We start from the raw sequence: 18,054 nt of genomic DNA, 5'->3' as shown, positions 1-18,054 counted from the left end.
ACAGCCAGGCTGGACAGTGGGGCCTCTTGCTTCTGGGCCACAAACCTGCTCAGCCTGGCACAGGACTGAGTACTGTCCACAGTCGTAACACAGTGGTAAGGATGTGTGTATCTAAACACTTAAAAAAATGGTCCACCTGTCTAGGGCATGTACCATGAGTGGAGCTGGGGGGACTGGAAGTTGCTCTGGCTGAGGAGTGAGTGAGTGGGTGGGTGGGTGGATGAGAAGTGAGTGGGTGGGTGAGTGGGTAGATGAGTGAATGAGTGGTGAGTGGGTGAGTGGGTTGGTGAGTGGGTGGGTGGAGTGAGTGACTGGGTGGGCGAGTGAGTTGGTGCGTGAGGAGTGGGTGAGTGAGTAGGTTGGTGGGTGGGTGAGGAGTGAGTCGGTGAGTGGGTCAGGAATGAGTGGGTGGGTGAGTGGGTGAGTTGGTAGGTGTGAGTCAGTGGGTTAGTGAGTGGGTGAGTGAGTGGGTGGGTGAGTGGATGATTGGGTGGGTGAGGAGTGAATGGGTGGATGAGTAGGTGAGGAGTAAGTGGGTGGGTGGGTGAGGTGAGTGGGTGGGTGGTTGGATGGATGAGGAGTGTATGGGTGGGTGAGTGGGTGTCAGTGGGTGAGTGGGTGGGTGAGGACTGGGTGGGTGGGTGAGGAGTGAGCAAGTGGGTGAGTGAGTGGTTGGGTGGGTGTGTGTGAATGGGTAAGTGGGTGGGTGAAGAGTGAGTGCGTGGTTGGGTGGGTGAGGAGTGAGTGGGTGGGTGAGTGGGTGGGTGAGGAGTGGTGGATGGGTGAGTGGTGAGTGGGTGGGAGGGTGAATGAGGAGTGAGTGGGTGGGTGAGGAATGAGTGGGTGGGTGGCTGAGTCAGTGGGTGAGTGGATGAGGAGTGAGCGGGTTGGTGAGTTAGTGGATGAGTGGGTGAGTGGGTGCATGCGTGGGTGGGTGAGTGGGTATGTGGGTACGTAAGTGAATGAGTGGGTCAGTGGGTGGGTGAGGTGTGAGTGGGTGGGTGGGTGAGTGAAACTGGGTGAGTGGGTAGGTGAGGAGTGGGTGGTTGGGTGAGTGAGGAGTGAGTGGGTGGGTGGGTGGCTGAGTGGTGAGTGGGTGGATGAAGAGTGGGTGAGTGGGTGGATGAGGAGTGAGTGGGTGGGTGAGTGGGTGGGTGAGGAGTGAGTGGGTGGGTGAGTGGGTGGGTGAGGAGTGAGTGGGTGGATGAGTGGGTGGGTGAGGAGTGAGTGAGTGGTTGGGTGAGTGGGTGGGTGAGGAGTGAGTGGGTGGGTGAGGAGTGAGTGAGTGGGTGGGTGAGTGGGTGGGTGAGGAGTGAGTGGGTGGGTGAGGAGTGAGCAGGTGGGTGGGTGAGGAGTGAGTGAGTGGGTGGGTGAGTGGGTGGGTGAGGAGTGAGTGGGTGAGGAGTGAGTGAGTGAGTGGGTGGGTGAGTGGGTGAGTGGAGGGTGAACGTGAAGGTCTAGGACATTACTGTACCCTACAGTTGACTCGAAACATTGTACAATTAGGCTACACGACACTTGAATAAAAAGTTTTCTTCAGTAAGAAATTAACCTTAGCTTACTAAAACTTTATATCCTATAGGAGGCTGAGGCAGGAGAATTGCCTGAACCCAGGAGGCGGAGGTTGCGGTAGCCGAGATCGAGCCATTGCACTCCAGCCTGGGTAACAAGAGTGAAACTCTGTCTCAAAAAAAAAAAAAAAAAAAAAAAAACTTTTTTACTATATAAACTTACATTTTTTTTATATCCTTATTCTAGAAGTATTTTCTGATTTTTGAAATTATGTATTTTTACTTTTTAAACTTCTTTTGTTGTTGTTAATTAAGATACAAACACAGTGGCCTCGGCCTGCACGGGTTCAGGAGCTTCCACTTCCACATCTGTGTCACTGGAGGGCCTGACGTGCATGGAGCTGTCACCTCCTGTGACAGTGATGCCTTCCGGATGCCTCCTGAAGGCCCTGCCTGAGGCTGTTTTGCAGTTAACTTTTTAAAATAAGTAAGATGTGTACTCTAAAATTCACAGTAAAATCCCCAAGCCGGTAACATGGCCATTGATGGTAACGTCAAGTCTTCTGTACTGTACGTAGTCGTGTGTGCTGACTCATGACTGGCCGCGCAGGCGAGTGTTTATGCCGCATCACCACAAACGCGGGAGTGGTGCGTGGAGCTACGGTGCTGTGGCAGCTGCCGCGATGGGAGGTTTTCAGCTCCATTAGAATCCCGTAGGACCACGTGTGTGTGTGACCTGTCGTTGACTGCAACGCCACGCTGTGCAGGGCTAAACCAGGGAACCTGCCACAGCATGCAAGCCACTTGGATTTCATCGGAAAGCCACCAGAAGGCGCTGTTGAGCACTCCCGATCGGCATAACTGAATCTGCCACATTTCCGTTTTCCCAAAGTTCAGTTTTAGCTGCAGCTGTCAGGTTCCTGGTAGGAAATAGATGGTACATTTGACCAGAGAGCAGTAGAGAGTTTAGAAAAGGAGCCATTTATGAAGAGCAGGGCAGGGTTGAGGGAATCAACAGGGTGGTGAGACACCCAGGCCATCCACAGTGGGAAACTGGCAGTTGAGGTGGGGGCGCTGGGTTTTGAAGTCCAGAGCTGCGGCTGCGGAAGAGGCCATCCAGCATCAGATGGAGCGCGAGGGGGCTGCTGGGCCTTGGATGGCTCCTCCTCCCAACGGCACATTGGAGCCCCTCGGATGCAAGGGGCCAGCCTCTGGGCACAGAGCACTTTGGAGGAAGGGCAGAGAGGAGACTAAGGGCCAGGTGGAAAGCAGCCCACCTGTCCGCACAGGGAATGCAGAGGATGGTCAGCGTCCCTACGTGGGACGGGGCAACCACCGTGTCCCTGTGCAGTGTTCATAGTCTTGAGTCGGTCCCACAGATGTTTTTCATATAAAGTAAGGGGCGAAGAAACGGGCCGCCACAGAGTTCCCGAAGCCCTCGCTTCTGTGGCGAATCAGGAGACTGAGTTCACTTTTGCAGCTCCCTTTCCTCCCATACCTGTCCCACAGCCTCTCCCCACTGCTGGCGTCTCAGTGCAGCTGAGTCTGTGTGCTCTGGTGTTGATCACCAGGGTTCACCATTTGAGAAGTTGATTACTGCTTCTCAACTTGGAGGTTTGTCTTGTAAACTCCACTTTGTGATGGATGAATAAAGTACATTTACACACTGAGTCCAGTGAATGAGTGGGCTGGGGAGGTTGTCAGCTGCTCTCAGGGCGATTGCAGCTATTGACTCTTCACTGGCCGTTCTTTGCATTTATTCAGTATAGACTTACGGACAGGTTTAAAGTCAACATGTTAGTGGATAATTGACATGGTTGAGAGTGGTTTTATCAATGATAAGAGGTTTGATTTTGGGACTTAGAACAAACACTATTAACCTCCTCTTGAGAGAGTTATCTGGCACAAAGTTTACATGAGTAAACCAACAGAGTGGAGATAAAGGAGTGTGGGGTAAACAGACTTAGCTGGGGGCTTCTGTTATCCTTCATCTTCACCTTAGGTCTTAATGCTCGAAGAAGAACTGGCTGCCTTCAGCCAAAACTGCTGAAACTAATGCAAACCTCTCAGCCTTCCAAGGAGGTTTGTTGCCATAACCTGTAACTCTCTCTTAATATTTTTGCTGCTATCTTGAGTGAATCCCTACAGCGTGCAATGGATTGAGCCTTGGGGGCTGCCCTCTGTGGCAGCTGCCTGTCTCCTCTGTTCCGAGTAAGATGGATTGTAGTGAATGAGGATGGATATACAGATCAGTACAGAAGAAGACATGCTAGACTCTGGAGAGATCCATGCACAGGCTTCACAAGCTTTCTTCCTCCTGTGAGGGATGCAGGGACACTCAGTAACATACGGGCAGTATTTCTGCCTGGAGTGCCCGTAATTTTTATAGGGGCTGGTTGCTTGGGAATCCTCTGCTTCACACCTACTCAGGTTCCAGACTCCCAGAAAGCAGGCAGGTGTTCTCTCTAACTCCTGTCGTAGCCTGGTGGGGCTGAGTTTTCTGCCCAGCCTCATCAGCATAGGACACTTCTTAGAAACTGAGTTTCCAGAAGCCAACCAAGGGCCAGCCTTGCAAGGAGGCCCTGGCAGAGACAGCAGCCTAGACTGGCTCTGCGTTGTGTGAGGGAACCATGCTTCTGGCAGGAAAACTTCAGGCAGTGGAGGCAAATCCAAACCCAGGAAATGTGGTTTTCCACCTTGGGCAGAGCCTGGGATTTTAACAAGACCTACGTTTTGTAAGAGAGGGGCGAGAGAACTGAGCACAGACTAATCCCATGAGAATAGTGAAGTGAAGGGGTGAGGGGTGAGGGGACTGAAATGACTGACGGCAAGACAAAGTGGGAGGCCAAAGGCATACCCTCTTGGAAGAGAAAGTCGGGAACAAAGGCACAGAATCACCTGCGCTTCTGCCACCACAGTGCCAGGATTCAGTTTAATGCAGGTTTTCCCGGTCTTTAACTCTGTGTGTGCGTGTATCTCTAAATACATCTTCTGTGTATTTTTATATCCTACTTTCAATACATTGAGCATGTTCCTGTTTTGTGAAACATTTGAAAATTTAATTTCTTAATGGCTCCCCGTATCTGCTGCACTTCCCATTGATTAAGATGCAAATCGGCTCAGCAAACTGGCTCCTGGGCCAGATCCAGCCTGCAGCCCCTAAGAGTAATCTTTACGTTTTTAAAGGATTGGAAGGAGAAAAGAAAGAGAATGTGATGGAAGCTGTCTGCAGCTCTCAAAGCCTGATATTTACTATCTGGCCGTTTACAGAAAAAGTGTTGACCTCTCAAACACACAATAAAGAGTTTACCATTTCTTTAAAATAGACCTTTGGGTTATTTTACTTTCTGCATATTGGTAACACAGTAAAGAGCATGTTGTATCCCTTTTTGTTCAATTTCAGGTTACTTAAGGCATAAAGTGGGTTTTTGAAAATTTTTCTCCAGAATATGCACACCAGTACTCATACTGATACCTGGTCCTCTGAATTTCCCTCATTAATTAAAGAAAAAGCCAAAACTTGTAATTCTGACACCAAAGCAAGTGATTGGTTTACTCTGCATTTAGCAAATGCTGAACGTCAATGGATATTTTTATCAGCTATTTATTTGCTCTCTCTGAATTTTCCCTTCATGTTTACTAACTTTTTCAAAGAGCCAGGTTTTCGTTTTGCTGATGTGTCCAGTTCTCTGTGTTGCTGATGTCCGCCCTGGTGTTTCTTATGTTCTCTGTGTTGCTGATGTTGATGTCCGCCCTGGCGTTCCTTATGTTCTCTGTGTTGCTGATGTCTGCCCTGGTGTTTCTTATGTTCTCTGTGTTGCTGATGTCTGCCCTGGCGTTCCTTATGTTCTCTGTGTTGCTGATGTCCGCCCTGGTGTTTCTTATGTTCTCTGTGTTGCTGATGTCCGCCCTGGTGTTTCTTATGTTCTCTGTGTTGCTGATGTCTGCCCTGGTGTTTCTTATGTTCTCTGTGTTGCTGATGTCCGCCCTGGCGTTTATTATGTTTTTCCTGCTTGCTTTAGGCTTTAGTTGCTCTTCTTTTTCTATAGATTCCTAAACTTAGTAATTTTATATCTTTTTTCTTCTCTAACCTAGTCAGTCCTTTATATCCCTGGTTTCCACATCCTTGGATTCAACCAACCTTGGATCAAAAATAATTGGGAAAAAGAAATCCAGTAAAGATATTACAGCAATCAAAAATAATAAAAATTTAAAAATACAGTGTAACAATTATTTACATAGCATTTACATTGTAGTACATATTATAAATACCTAATACGTTATATTAGGTATTATAAATAATCTAGAGATGTTTTAAAGCAGGGGTGCCCAGTCTTTTGGCTTCCCTGGGCCACATTGGAAGAAGAAGAATGGTCTTGGACCACACATAAAATACACTAACACAATAGCTTATGAGTTTAGGGAAAAGAAAGCAGAAAAATCTCATAATGTTTTAAGAGAGTTTATATATTTATGTTGGGCTGCATTCAAAGCTGCCCTGGGCTGTACGTGGCCACGGGTTGGAAAAGCTTGGTGTAAAGTGTATGGGGTGTGCATAGTTCATATGCAAATACTATGTCATTGTATGTAGGGGACTTGAGCAGTCTCAGATTTTGGTATTAGTGGGGGTCTTGGAAGGAAGTGCTGGAGAACAGAAGAATGATATCAGGTTCCCTCTGGCACTGCCCCGTCACACAAATTTGGATACATTGTATTTTTATTTTCATTCAAAATGTTTCAGATATTATTTCCAGACTTTTTCTTTGACCCACATGTTTTTTAGAAGTGTGTTGTTTAATCTCCAGGTAATTAGGGATTTTCTAGGTATCTTTCTGTGGTTGATTTCTAGTTTCATTCTCCTGTGGTCTCAGAATACACTGTATATGATTTCTCTCCTTTTATGTTTATTAAGGTTTTTTATGGCCAACGTTTTCTATCTCATGTGATGTTCCAGTTGAGCTGGAGAAGGATGTCGATTCTGCTGCTGCTGGAGTGTTGTAGAACTGTCACGTCGAGCTGACTGGCTCACATCGTCGGTATCCTTACTGTTTTCTCTCTGCTGGATCTGTCGGTTACTGAAAGAGCTGGCTTTAAATTCTCAACAGTACTGGACTTGTCTGTTTCTCCCTTGAGTTCTGTTAGTTTTTACCTCATGTCTTTTGAGGTACTGTTGTTAGGTCCATAGTTCATTATCTTAGGTTATTATCTTCATGAAGAATTGGCCCCTCATCATTGCCCCCCTTTTTCCCTGATATTTTTCCTTGTCTGAAGTCAGCTCTATCTGAATTTGGCCTCCCGAGTCCCAGCTTTCAGTTCGTGTAGGTATGGTGTATCTTTCTTCCTCTTCTAACCGGAGTCTTTAGTTTTCTTGTAGGCAGTAAGTAGTGGTTGGGGTCTTGTGTTTTTCATCTACTCTGAGAGTCTCTGTCTTTTAATTGCTGTATTTGGACCATTCACGTTAGAAGTGAGTGTTGAGATATCCAAGTTCCTTGTTGCCGTTGCTTTTCCCGGTTCTCCGTTTGCTGCATTTGTTGTCTCTCCCCGCCTCTTTTTTGCCTTCTCTGGATTTCACCGAGCATTTTATATGATCCTCGTCTGTCTTTTCTCTTAACCCGATTGTACTGTAAAACGTGTGTTCCGTGGCTGCTGTAGTTTCCGATACACGTTTAAAAGCCGTCTGGGTTCACTTTGTGGTGGCACTGCTGCTCCATGGGGTGCGGGTCCCAGCAGCACAGTCTTCTCGGTTCCTCCTGCTGTCACTGTGACATGGCTGCCGTTCCTTCCACTTTTCTTTTTTGTTTCTTTGAGACAGAGTCTCGTTCTGTTGCTGATTGCCCAGGCTGCAGTGGCCCAACCTTGGCTCACTGCCACCTCTGCCTCCCGAGTCCCAGTAATTCTCATGTCTCAGCCTCCCAGGTAGCCGATATTACAGGTATGTGCCACCAGGGCCAGCTAAGTGTAGTTTCAGTAAGGACGGGGTTTCGCCATGTTGCCCAGGCTGGTCACAAACTCCTAGCCTCAAGTGATCTGCCTGCCCCAGCCTCCCAAAGTGCTGGGGTTTCAGGCGAGAGCCACTGCACCCGGCCTCTTCCACTTTTTATAAACTGTAAAAGCACTCAATTCATGGTTACTATTATTCAGGAAAGGCCATTGATTTCCAGTTTTTTTCAGCTTTTTCGTATTGGAAGGATGGACTTTACAGCTTTCAGCGAAGGAGTTCCCTCTTTGTTTTTTAAAACTCTAGATGTCTAAGTATGTGTGTTGTTGTAAATTCACCTCAGTGCTATAATCTGTTTTTCAAAACTTTGCTTTGAAAAACCTCCATCATCTCTTTTAAGTGCTCTATTGCAGTGGTCCCCAACCTTTTTGGCATCAGGGACTGGTTTCGTGGAGGACAGTTTTTCCACAGACTCTATGTGGCCGAGGTGGTAGGGATGGTTTCGGGATGATTCAAGTGCATTACATTTATTGGGTTCTTTATTTCTCTTTTTATTACATTGTTATATATAATGGAATGCAACTCACCATGATATAAAATCAGTGGGAGGCCTGAGCTTGGTTTCCTGCAACTAGATGGTCCCATCTGGGGGTGTTGGGAGTCAGCGACAGATCATTAGGCATTAGATTCTCATCAGGGGCTCGCAGCCTAGATCCCTGGCATGCGCAGTTCACAGTAGGGTTTGTGCTCCAGTGAGAGTCTCATGCCGCGCTGGTCTGACAGCAGGTGGAGCTGACGCAGTAATTCCAGGGAGGGGAATCGGCTGTAAATACTGAATTTGCTAGCTAGCTTGCTCACCCACTGCTCACCTCCTGCTCTGTGGCTGGATTCCTAACAGGCTGCAGAGGTTTGTGGCCAGAGGTTGGGGGTGGGACCCTGCTGTGTTGTATTCTGCTATTACATCTGAAATCAGATCCCATAGTTAACAGTAGTTGTCAACACAGCATCTGGAAGGTATTTTGGAAATAGTTGTCTGTTCCATCACACTCCTGTGGGGCGGGGCTCACTCTTCTTACAGGGAGGAGACCACGCCACAGAGCTCAGGCTTGCTAAGATCACGTGACAGTGTGCAGGGCCTCTGACCTCTCAGGCTGCAGGAGCGGGAGCTGCTGCTCTGTGCACCCTCTGTGTGGTCCTGTGCCCTTGGCTATCTTGCCTTCCCTCTTGCCATCTGTTCAGGCTTGAATCCTGGTAGAACCTTCGACTCCTCCGTCAACCACAGTCCTTGTGTGAACCCTCCTTTTCCCTGCTGAGCACCTTACCCTCCCCTGAGTCACGCCCTGCAGGTCCGTGTGCTGCCCTCAGTGATTTCCCGCCCTTGTCCCTAACACTTCTGCTCCTCTCAGGTGTAATCCCTGGTTCTCAGTCTCTGTTCCTACTTCTCTTTATTTCTTCATCCCACTCCCATCAGGTTTAGTTTTTTCAAAAGTCACAGTGACCCTATTTTCGCTTTACTTGAATATTTCAGAGGCTTATCTTTGTTTAGTCATAGATGCGAATTTCCTGTCACAGAATTAACTCAGAATCCCAGTCTGCCCTGATTCTGCCTCTTGCACCAGGAGGATACCAGGCAATCACCCAGGCCCTTCTTCTACCACCACCTGCCCAGAAATCACCCAGAAATCCTAGCAGTCTCTAAAATGTGGCTGTAATCACCTTTTTTTCTCCCCAGCACCTTCCTGTAACTTGTAAGCTGTTATTTACATGACTGTATGTGGTATCCTTTGTTAGTATCAGCTACTGCTGGGCATTATAGGATACATAACAGAGTTACCGAGACAAAGGATTGGGTCTGACTTGACCTTCCCGTGGTAATAGTGTCATTTTCTAAACAGTGTGAAGTGTGTGTTGATCGGACTCTGCACCGTTCATGTAGTTATTTATGATGTGGTTTTCAGAGCATGGAGAAGGATCCTGTAATTCCTCCACAGTTTATCAATTACAGCGTTCAGTTGTTTTAACTTAGCTCAGCATGAATGGTTTTGTGCTGTTCTCTCCTGATACTTTGCCTTTCTTCCTCCCACAAAGATGTTTCGTAAGTTTACAGTATCAGTTGTGTTTATTTTCGTTTGAGAACCGTTAACAGTTGAGGGACTCAAGCGGTGATTATGACCGATTTTGTAACATAATTATTGTACACATGCCATTTACCAGTGACATTCATTGTACCCAGAATCTGACCACATTGCTGGTTGAGAACATTTCTGCGCCCTCTCAGTTATGTGTTGCCAGCGTCTAATGATGTGTGTGTGTGTAGCCGTGCCTGTGCTGAGGCCCAGTGGTGTTTTTCAGTCTTCTTCATACCCACATCCCTAACTGACTGGCGCCTGCCTGGGTGGGTTTCAGTCGCATTAGGAACTCCGGTGACACGTCAGGCCTCTAGTGGTACAGGGTTCCTCTCTGGCCAACCCTGCTTCTCCAGAGCCCAGACCTTCACACCCACCCTGTTTTCTTAATTGCAAACATTTTTATATGACTTCTGGAGTCTTTCTAACATGAAATTCCAATGCCACAGAAACTGTAGCATGTGACTTTGGTATCAGAAGTACAGTGTGTCAGACAGAACTTTGCAATTCCGGGGAAATTGCAAAATAGGGTTTGAAAATGTTATAGGACAAAGTATTCACATTCTGTTAATTGGGGCACAGCTTGAGTCATAAAACAACCTACAGTTTTATTCTTTTTCTGTCTTCTTGCTTTACTCTGTTTTAAAATATGTGGCACCGCACCTCGTACCGTAACCAGACTTAGTATCGTCTATCTTCCTGTTTAGACAATGACTTATGATATTAAAATGGTATGTTATCTTCAGTCAGTTTTGAATTCCTCGTCATTAAACTGAGGGCTTTGTGGAGAGAATATTCTCTTCCACTGCCTTTTGCTCCCTGAGTCGGAATGATCCTTGTGTCTTTCTTGCTTGAATAGGAGTTTACTAGAGCTACACCATAGGCTCTTCCTGGCAGTCATCACGTGAGCTCATAAATTGAAAGGTAGTTTGGTTAGGTATAAATAAGTTGTAGAATTATTGTAATGGATTCTGTTTTCCATCTTCAAAAATAGTTTGAAGTGTACTTGTTAAAAGACTTTCCCAGGCTACAGTGTAACGTCGCCAAATTAGGCATAGATGGCGCTGTTGCTCCCTAATCTGCACTTGCTCCAGGCCACCGATTCCTTTCACATTTTCTAGCATTTTCTTAGGTTTTTCAAACTGTAAAGAAAACCATGTCACCTCCCTACATTGATGTTTGTTAACATTTAAAATATAAACTTCATTTTTATTTGGAATTTCTTATTGTGAGATCACCTCAAAAATTACCCTTTTATAATAGGGTAATTCTATTTGTGTTCACAGTAGGAAGATGCATCCTTGTACTTTATTGACACGTGCATGGAGTGTTTCAGTAGAACGCATAAGGAAAGCTAGCGGCACCCTCCTCTGGAGAGGGACACTGTAGTCTTGCAACCGACGCAGTCTTACAAATCCAGCAACTTTGTGCCCTTCACAAACGTTCTGTTCTGCTTGCTTACATTTTCAAAACTATTCTAATATCTTTTGCCAAGTAAAACCAACTTAATATTAAGACTAAGACAGTGATCTTATCTGTAAGTGTGTACGTTACAGCCATTTGCCCACCCAGTGGAAATGCACATAGCTACACCTAGGAAAGGTAACGATCACTGTTACCCTGGCAGCAGTGTCCTAGAGGGGCATTTGTGTTATTGGACAACTGTGTACAAGCCCCGTGGGTTTTTCTGGGGCGCTCCTGACACCTCGCCTACTGTCCACTCATCTTCAGCTGGCCGCAGGTGCGCAGCTCTGTGGCCGTCTGTGGACGCATGATTCATGGATCCCGTGGGCCTTGGGTTCTGGTCAGGTGGTTCTGTTTGTGGGAGAGCCGGCATAGTTCTATGGGGAGCAGGCCTTGGGTTTGCTTAGCGGCCCTGGACTGTCTCACAAAGTCTGGCCGAGAGCCAGGTACATTCACAGAATTTCCATTTGAGCCATTACAAATGAGAAACATCTCCTGCTTTTATAACTCAGTAATGGAAATGTGTCTGCTTAAAATAATTGTTTTCTTTGTTTTGAGCCCTTAAGAAAAGAGACTTTATTTTACTATTTTTTTCCCAAAAGCTCAAAAAGTGCTTTTCATCTTTAAGTATAGTGGTTATATTCAGACTAAATTTAATTTAAAATAAGCAAATTGTAACAAAGTATAAATATTTTAACATTCAGCAGAATGAAATGGTAAAGCAAGGAGACTATCCCGTGATTTGTATATTTATCGATGCCAAGAAAAGTGGAGAATTAGACCTTTTACAAACTGTGGTACAGCAGACCGTCCTATGTGGGCCTTAGCATGCAAAACAGAGCAGTAAGACCCTAGCTGCAACCCTAGAGGGACTCAGCCCCCCATCTTCCTTCCCTCAAGGGGGACTCAGCCCCTCACCTTCCTTCCCTCAAGGGGGACTCAGCCCCTCACCTTCCTTCCCTCAAGGGGGACTCAGCCCCTCACCTTCCTTCCCTCAAGGGGGACTCAGCCCCTCACCTTCCTTCCCTCAAGGGGGACTTCAGCCCCTCATCTTCCTTCCCTCAAGGGGGACTTCAGCCCCTCACCTTCCTTCCCTCAAGGGGGACTTCAGCCCCTCACCTTCCTTCCCTCAAGGGGGACTTCAGCCCCTCACCTTCCTTCCCTCAAGGGGGACTTCAGCCCCTCACCTTCCTTCCCTCAAGGGGGACTTCAGCCCCTCACCTTCCTTCCCTCAAGGGGGACTTCAGCCCCTCACCTTCCTTCCCTCAAGGGGGACTTCAGCCCCTCATCTTCCTTCCCTCAAGGGGGACTTCAGCCCCTCACCTTCCTTCCCTCAAGGGGGACTCAGCCCCTCACTTTCCTTCCCTCAAGGGGGACTTCAGCCCCTCACCTTCCTTCCCCTCAGATTCATTCCTCTGGAACATTTTTCATGGGGACATGCTGTGTGTAGCACTGTCATATAACCATTCGTTTATAGCTTTTTATTCCTGCTATTCCTGTGTTTCAAGCACATTCTGACTCCTTTTTCTGTTTCCAAAACGGTGTCCATTCCCAGAAGGTCGTCATTTGTAGGTGCTGAGGGTTTTACCAGATGCTACCTCAGGTTCTGAGAGTCGTTTTAAAAAGCAGCTCCAGATCAGCCACGTGGTCTTTGGGATGGAAGCTTCGCTCTGAGATTACTGCTTGGCAATGAACAGCATTTATTGGAATGTATAGATTTTTTATATGGATGTTAAAAATGTCAGACTTAAGCTTCTTTTACTGTATTTTGATGGTTTGGTGTGACCCACATTTGTCTTATTTTTTAGGGTTCAGGATAAGCCACAGGTGCTGCTTTACACAGCCATTCCCATCCTTATCCCAGAAATCACCGTCGGAGCTCATCAGAGTGACCGCGTCCTGCACGAGTTCAGAGAGGTGAGACCGTGGGATGGAGACGGCTGGCGGTGGGTTGGTCTGCAGCACTGGGGACAGCGCACTCACTCACCCAGAAAGGGGTTTTTGTTGTTGCTGTGTTTTGTTTGTTTTAGTGAAGGAGCCTCTTTTTCATTAAAATAATTCTCTCTTTTCCCTGTATTTCTATATGGAAAGCTGACGAAGTCCTTAGATGACAGGCCCAGAGCAGAGATGCTCTTCTGGGCTGTTCTTCATTAGGCACGTGCTCTTGATAGGAGAACAGTCTGTTCATCAGCTGTTCTGTCCGTTTCTGTAACTAATGAGGGTTCCATTTCTGCAGAAGGCCCTTAGGCCATGTGGGAGGGAGTAGGGAGGATGGACAGCGAGGGTGGAAGTTAGTAGGGGCAGCTGTTTCGTTGATCTTCTTATCCAATTCCCACACCTTCTTAGCGAGTTACTTGTTCTGGCAAGATTCCGCTAGGTTCCAGACGTGTGGAACTTGCCGGGAGCCAGCAGGTGGGTTGCAGGCTGCACTGCGAATCCAGTCAGTGGACTGGGAAGAGCGCAATCCGTATCTGTGGCAGCAGCGGCCGTGGTTTCTTATGAGTAAATGTGAAATACTTGTGTTAAATCTGAACTTCACACTATGCCTTCAACGTGTGGATGAGTTGAAATGTAAACATTTTTGTATTACTGTAATTGTCCGAGTTGACACATGCAGATTGCCTGAAGCACCCATTGAGTCTGAGTAGATCCCTTTGCTTGCTTTCTTACTTGAGGTAGCTGGCATTTTCTTTTAAGTAAATTATTTGGATTGTTTTGAAAGTGGTTTTATTCAGTGTGAGGATTTGGGGAAAACACATAAAACCATGAAGATGTCGCTCACAGGCACATGTGTTTAATATCTGTGCACACCTTTCTGTCCTCGTATACATGTGTGAGTTTGGGTGCCGTTTCCCCCTCTCTGGGTGGGGCCGTGCACACCTCTGTACATGTGTGAGTGTCCGTGTGTACGTGTGTACTCTGTACGTGTGTGAGTGCGGTCTGTTTCCCCCTCTCTGGGTGGGGCCGTGCACGCCCCTGTACGTGTGTGAGTGCGGGTCTGTTTTCCTCTCTCTGGGTGGGGCTGTGCACGCCTCTGTACGTGTGTGAGTGCGGGTGCTGTGTCCCCCTCTCTGGGTGGGGCTGTGCACGCCCCTGTACGTGTGTGAGTGCGGGTCTGTTTTCCTCTCTCTGGGTGGGGCTGTGCACGCCTCTGTACTTGTGTGTGAGTGTACGTGTGTACTCTGTACATGTGTGAGTGCGGGTGCCGTGTCCCCCTCTCTGGGTGGGGCTGTGCACGCCCCTGTACGTGTGTGAGTGCGGGTCTGTTTTCCTCTCTCTGGGTGGGGCTGTGCACACCTCTGTACTTGTGTGTGAGCGTACGTGTGTACTCTGTACGTGTGTGAGTGCGGGTCTGTTTTCCTCTCTCTGGGTGGGGCCTTGCACGCCCCTGTACGTGTGTGAGTACGGGTCTGTTTTCCTCTCTCTGGGTGGGGCCGTGCACACCTCTGTACTTGTGTGTGAGCGTCCGTGTGTACGTGTGTACTCTGTACGTGTGTGTACGTGTGTACTCTGTACGTGAGTGCGGGTGTTTTCCCCTCTCAGGGTGGGGCTGTGCACGCCTCTGTACTTGTGTGTGAGTGTACATGTGTATGTGTGTACTCTGTACATGTGAGTGTGGGTCCATGTCCCCCTGTCTGGGGGGGCCGTGCACGCCTCTGTACGTGTATGTACGTGTGTACTCTGTACATGTGAGTGCGGGTCTGTTTCCCTTCTCTGGGTGGGGCCGTGCACGCCTCTGTATTTGTGTGTGAGTGTCCGTGTGTACGTGTGTACTCTGTACGTGTGTGAGTGTGGGTCTGTTTCTCCTCTCTGGGTGGGGCCGTGCACGCCTCTGTATGTGTATGTTTATGTGTGTACTCTGTACATGTGTGAGTGCGGGTCTGTTTCCTCTCTCTGGGGGGGGCCGTGCACGCCTCTGTACGTGTGTGTGTGTTCCTGTGTACGTGTATACTCTGTACGTGTGTGAGTGTGGGTCTGTTTTCCCCTCGGGGGGGCGTGTACGCCTCTGTACGTGTGTGTGAGTGTACGTGTGTACTCTGTACGTGTGTGAGTGCGGGTCTGTTTCCCCCTCTCTGGGTGGGGCTGTGCATGCCTCTGTACTTGTGTGTGAGTGTATGTGTGTACATGTGTACTCTGTACGTGTGTGTGTGGGTCCGTGTCCCCCTCTCTGGGGGGGGCCGTGCATGCGTCTGTACATGTGAGTGTACGTGTGTACTCTGTACGTGTGTGAGTGCGGGTCTGTTTCCTCTCTCTGGGGGGGGCCGTGCACGCCTCTGTACGTGTGTGTGTACTCTGTACCTTTGTGAGTGTCCGTGTGTACTCTGTAGGTGTGTGAGTGTATGTGTGTACGTGTGTACTCTACGTGAGTGTACTTGTGTACATGTATACTCTGTACGTGTGTGAGTGTGGGTCTGTTGTCCCCTCTTTGGGTGGAGCCATGCACGCCTCTGTACGTGTATGAGTGTCCATGTGTACTCTGTACATATGTGAGTGTACGTGTGTATGTGTGTACTCTGTGTGAGTGTATGTGTGTACTCTGTACGTGTGTGTGAGTGTCCGTGTGTACGTGTGTACTCGGTACATGTGTGAGTGTGGGTCCGTGTCCCCTCTCTGGGTGGGGCCGTGCACGCCTCTGTATGAGTGTGAGTGCGGGTGCCGTGTCCCCTCTCTGGGTGGGGCCGTGCACGCCTCTGTACGTGTGTGAGTGCGGGTGCCGTGTCCCCTCTCTGGGTGGGGCCGTGCACGCCTCTGTACGAGTGTGAGTGCGGGTGCCGTGTCCCCTCTCTGGGTGGGGCCGTGCACGCCTCTGTACGTGTGTGAGTGTGGGTCCGTGTCCCCTCTCTAGGTGGGGCCGTGCACGCCTCTGTACGAGTGTGAGTGCGGGTGCCGTGTCCCCTCTCTGGGTGGGGCCGTGCACGCCTCTGTACGTGTGTGAGTGCGGGTGCCGTGTCCCCTCTCTGGGTGGGGCCGTGCACTCCTCTGTACGTGTGTGAGTGCGGGTGCCGTGTCCCCTCTCTGGGTGGGGCCGTGCACGCCTCTGTACGTGTGTGAGTGTGGGTCCGTGTCCCCTCTCTGGGTGGGGCCGTGCACGCCTCTGTACGTGTGTGAGTGCGGGTGCCGTGTCCCCTCTCTGGGTGGGGCCGTGCACGCCTCTGTACGTGTGTGAGTGCGGGTGCCGTGTCCCCTCTCTGGGTGGGGCCGTGCACGCCTCTGTACGTGTGTGAGTGTGGGTCCGTGTCCCCTCTCTGGGTGGGGCCGTGCACGCCTCTGTACGTGTGTGAGTGCGGGTGCCGTGTCCCCTCTCTGGGTGGGGCCGTGCACGCCTCTGTACGTGTGTGAGTGTGGGTCCGTGTCCCCTCTCTGGGTGGGGCCGTGCACGCCTCTGTACGTGTGTGAGTGCGGGTGCCGTGTCCCCTCTCTGGGTGGGGCCGTGCACGCCTCTGTACGTGTGTGAGTGTGGGTGCCGTGTCCCCTCTCTGGGTGGGGCCGTGCACGCCTCTGTACGTGTGTGAGTGCGGGTGCCGTGTCCCCTCTCTGGGTGGGGCCGTGCACGCCTCTGTACGAGTGTGAGTGCGGGTGCCGTGTCCCCTCTCTGGGTGGGGCCGTGCACGCCTCTGTACGTGTGTGAGTGTGGGTCCGTGTCCCCTCTCTAGGTGGGGCCGTGCACGCCTCTGTATGAGTGTGAGTGCGGGTGCCGTGTCCCCTCTCTGGGTGGGGCCGTGCACGCCTCTGTATGAGTGTGAGTGCGGGTGCCGTGTCCCCTCTCTGGGTGGGGCCCTGTGTCTTTGCTGCTTCCCTGGGCTGGTCGCTGAAGCTGGTGCCTCACTGGCTGCTCTTGTGTAGACCAGGACACACTTGGGGTTGGTTCCCCCTCTCTGCTTTTGTGCACGGGCGGGTCCTGTTCAGTCTGTTTCACAGGTGGCTTCCTTTTTTCCTGTTGACATCCAGGCTACCATTGTTCCCGCCCGAACTTGTGCAGCGGCTTCCTCTCTGGCCTCCCTGGGTTCCGCCTCTGCCCTCAGTCCTCTTCCAGGAAGGCAGAAGCAGCCATACTCAGTGCAGGACCCGCTCTCAGTCCTGTGCCTGAAGGCCGTCTTTCCTGTGGGGGGCGTGTTCAGAGTCTGCCACTGCCGCTCTTACTAGATTTAGGCCTCCTTTCCAGTCTGTCCGATTTTGCTTCATTCTGTTTTGGCGCTGTGTCAGTAGATGCATACACGTTTAGAATTGCATTGCTAGTAGGGTCACGCTTTTCATTATGATATTTTCCTCTTTACCTTTAGTGGTGGTTCTTACTTTAAAGTTTATTCAGTATTTTTCTTTTCTTTTTTTTATGAGACAGAGTCTCACCTTGTTACCCATGCTGGAGTACAGTAGTGTGATCTTGGCTCTCTGCAGCCTCCACCTCCCAGGTTGGAGTGATTCTCCTGCCTCAGCCTCCTAAGTAGCTGGGATTATAGCCACACACACCACCACACCCAGCTCATTTTTTGTATCCTTAGTAGAGACGGGGTTTCACCATGTTGACCAGGCTGGTCTCCAACTCCTGGTCTTGTGATCTGCCCACCTCGGCCTCCCAAGCTGCTGGGATTACAGGCGTGAGCCCCCGCGCATGGCCTATTCAATATTTATGTAGCGTTTGAAACTTTCTTTTGGTTAGTATATACATGATGTAGCTTTTTCTGTGTCCTTTAATTTCAACTCTTCTGTGTCTTTATATTCAGGGTGGATACCTTATAATTAGCAGTTTTTTAAAAAAAATTTTGTTAGTCTAAACATCTGGAATTCTTTTCTGTTCACGTTGAATGCAATTACTGATGTATTTGTGAATGGCCTATCTTGCTATTTAATATTTTTCCTACCTATGTTTTCTATGTTTCTGGTTTTTTTTCTTTCTTGCCTTTTTTCCTTTGGATTAAGTTTTTTCTTTTCTTTATTCCATTCACCCCACCTATTTGCCTACTAGTTATCCTTATAATAGTAGCTTTTTGTGACGAAGCTAATAATTAAAATATTT

At 49.0% G+C, this 18,054-nt stretch overlaps 1 protein-coding gene across 2 annotated transcripts in view; it reads left to right on the top strand.

Moving 5' to 3' along the window:
* NDUFA10 (NADH:ubiquinone oxidoreductase subunit A10) overlaps positions 1 to 18,054 on the top strand; it is a 99,665-nt gene that overhangs the window by 26,702 nt on the left and 54,909 nt on the right. For both annotated transcript variants that reach the window (XM_078329198.1, XM_078329199.1), the window contains exon 9: positions 12,848 to 12,956. In XM_078329198.1, coding sequence (XP_078185324.1) covers positions 12,848 to 12,956 — 109 coding nt within the window. The remainder of the gene's footprint in view (positions 1 to 12,847; positions 12,957 to 18,054) is intronic.

The sequence above is a fragment of the Callithrix jacchus genome, chromosome 6 (assembly GCF_049354715.1).
Source record: "Callithrix jacchus isolate 240 chromosome 6, calJac240_pri, whole genome shotgun sequence".
NCBI classification, from domain to species: domain Eukaryota; kingdom Metazoa; phylum Chordata; class Mammalia; order Primates; family Cebidae; genus Callithrix; species Callithrix jacchus.
This window is presented reverse-complemented; position numbering and strand designations above follow the sequence as displayed.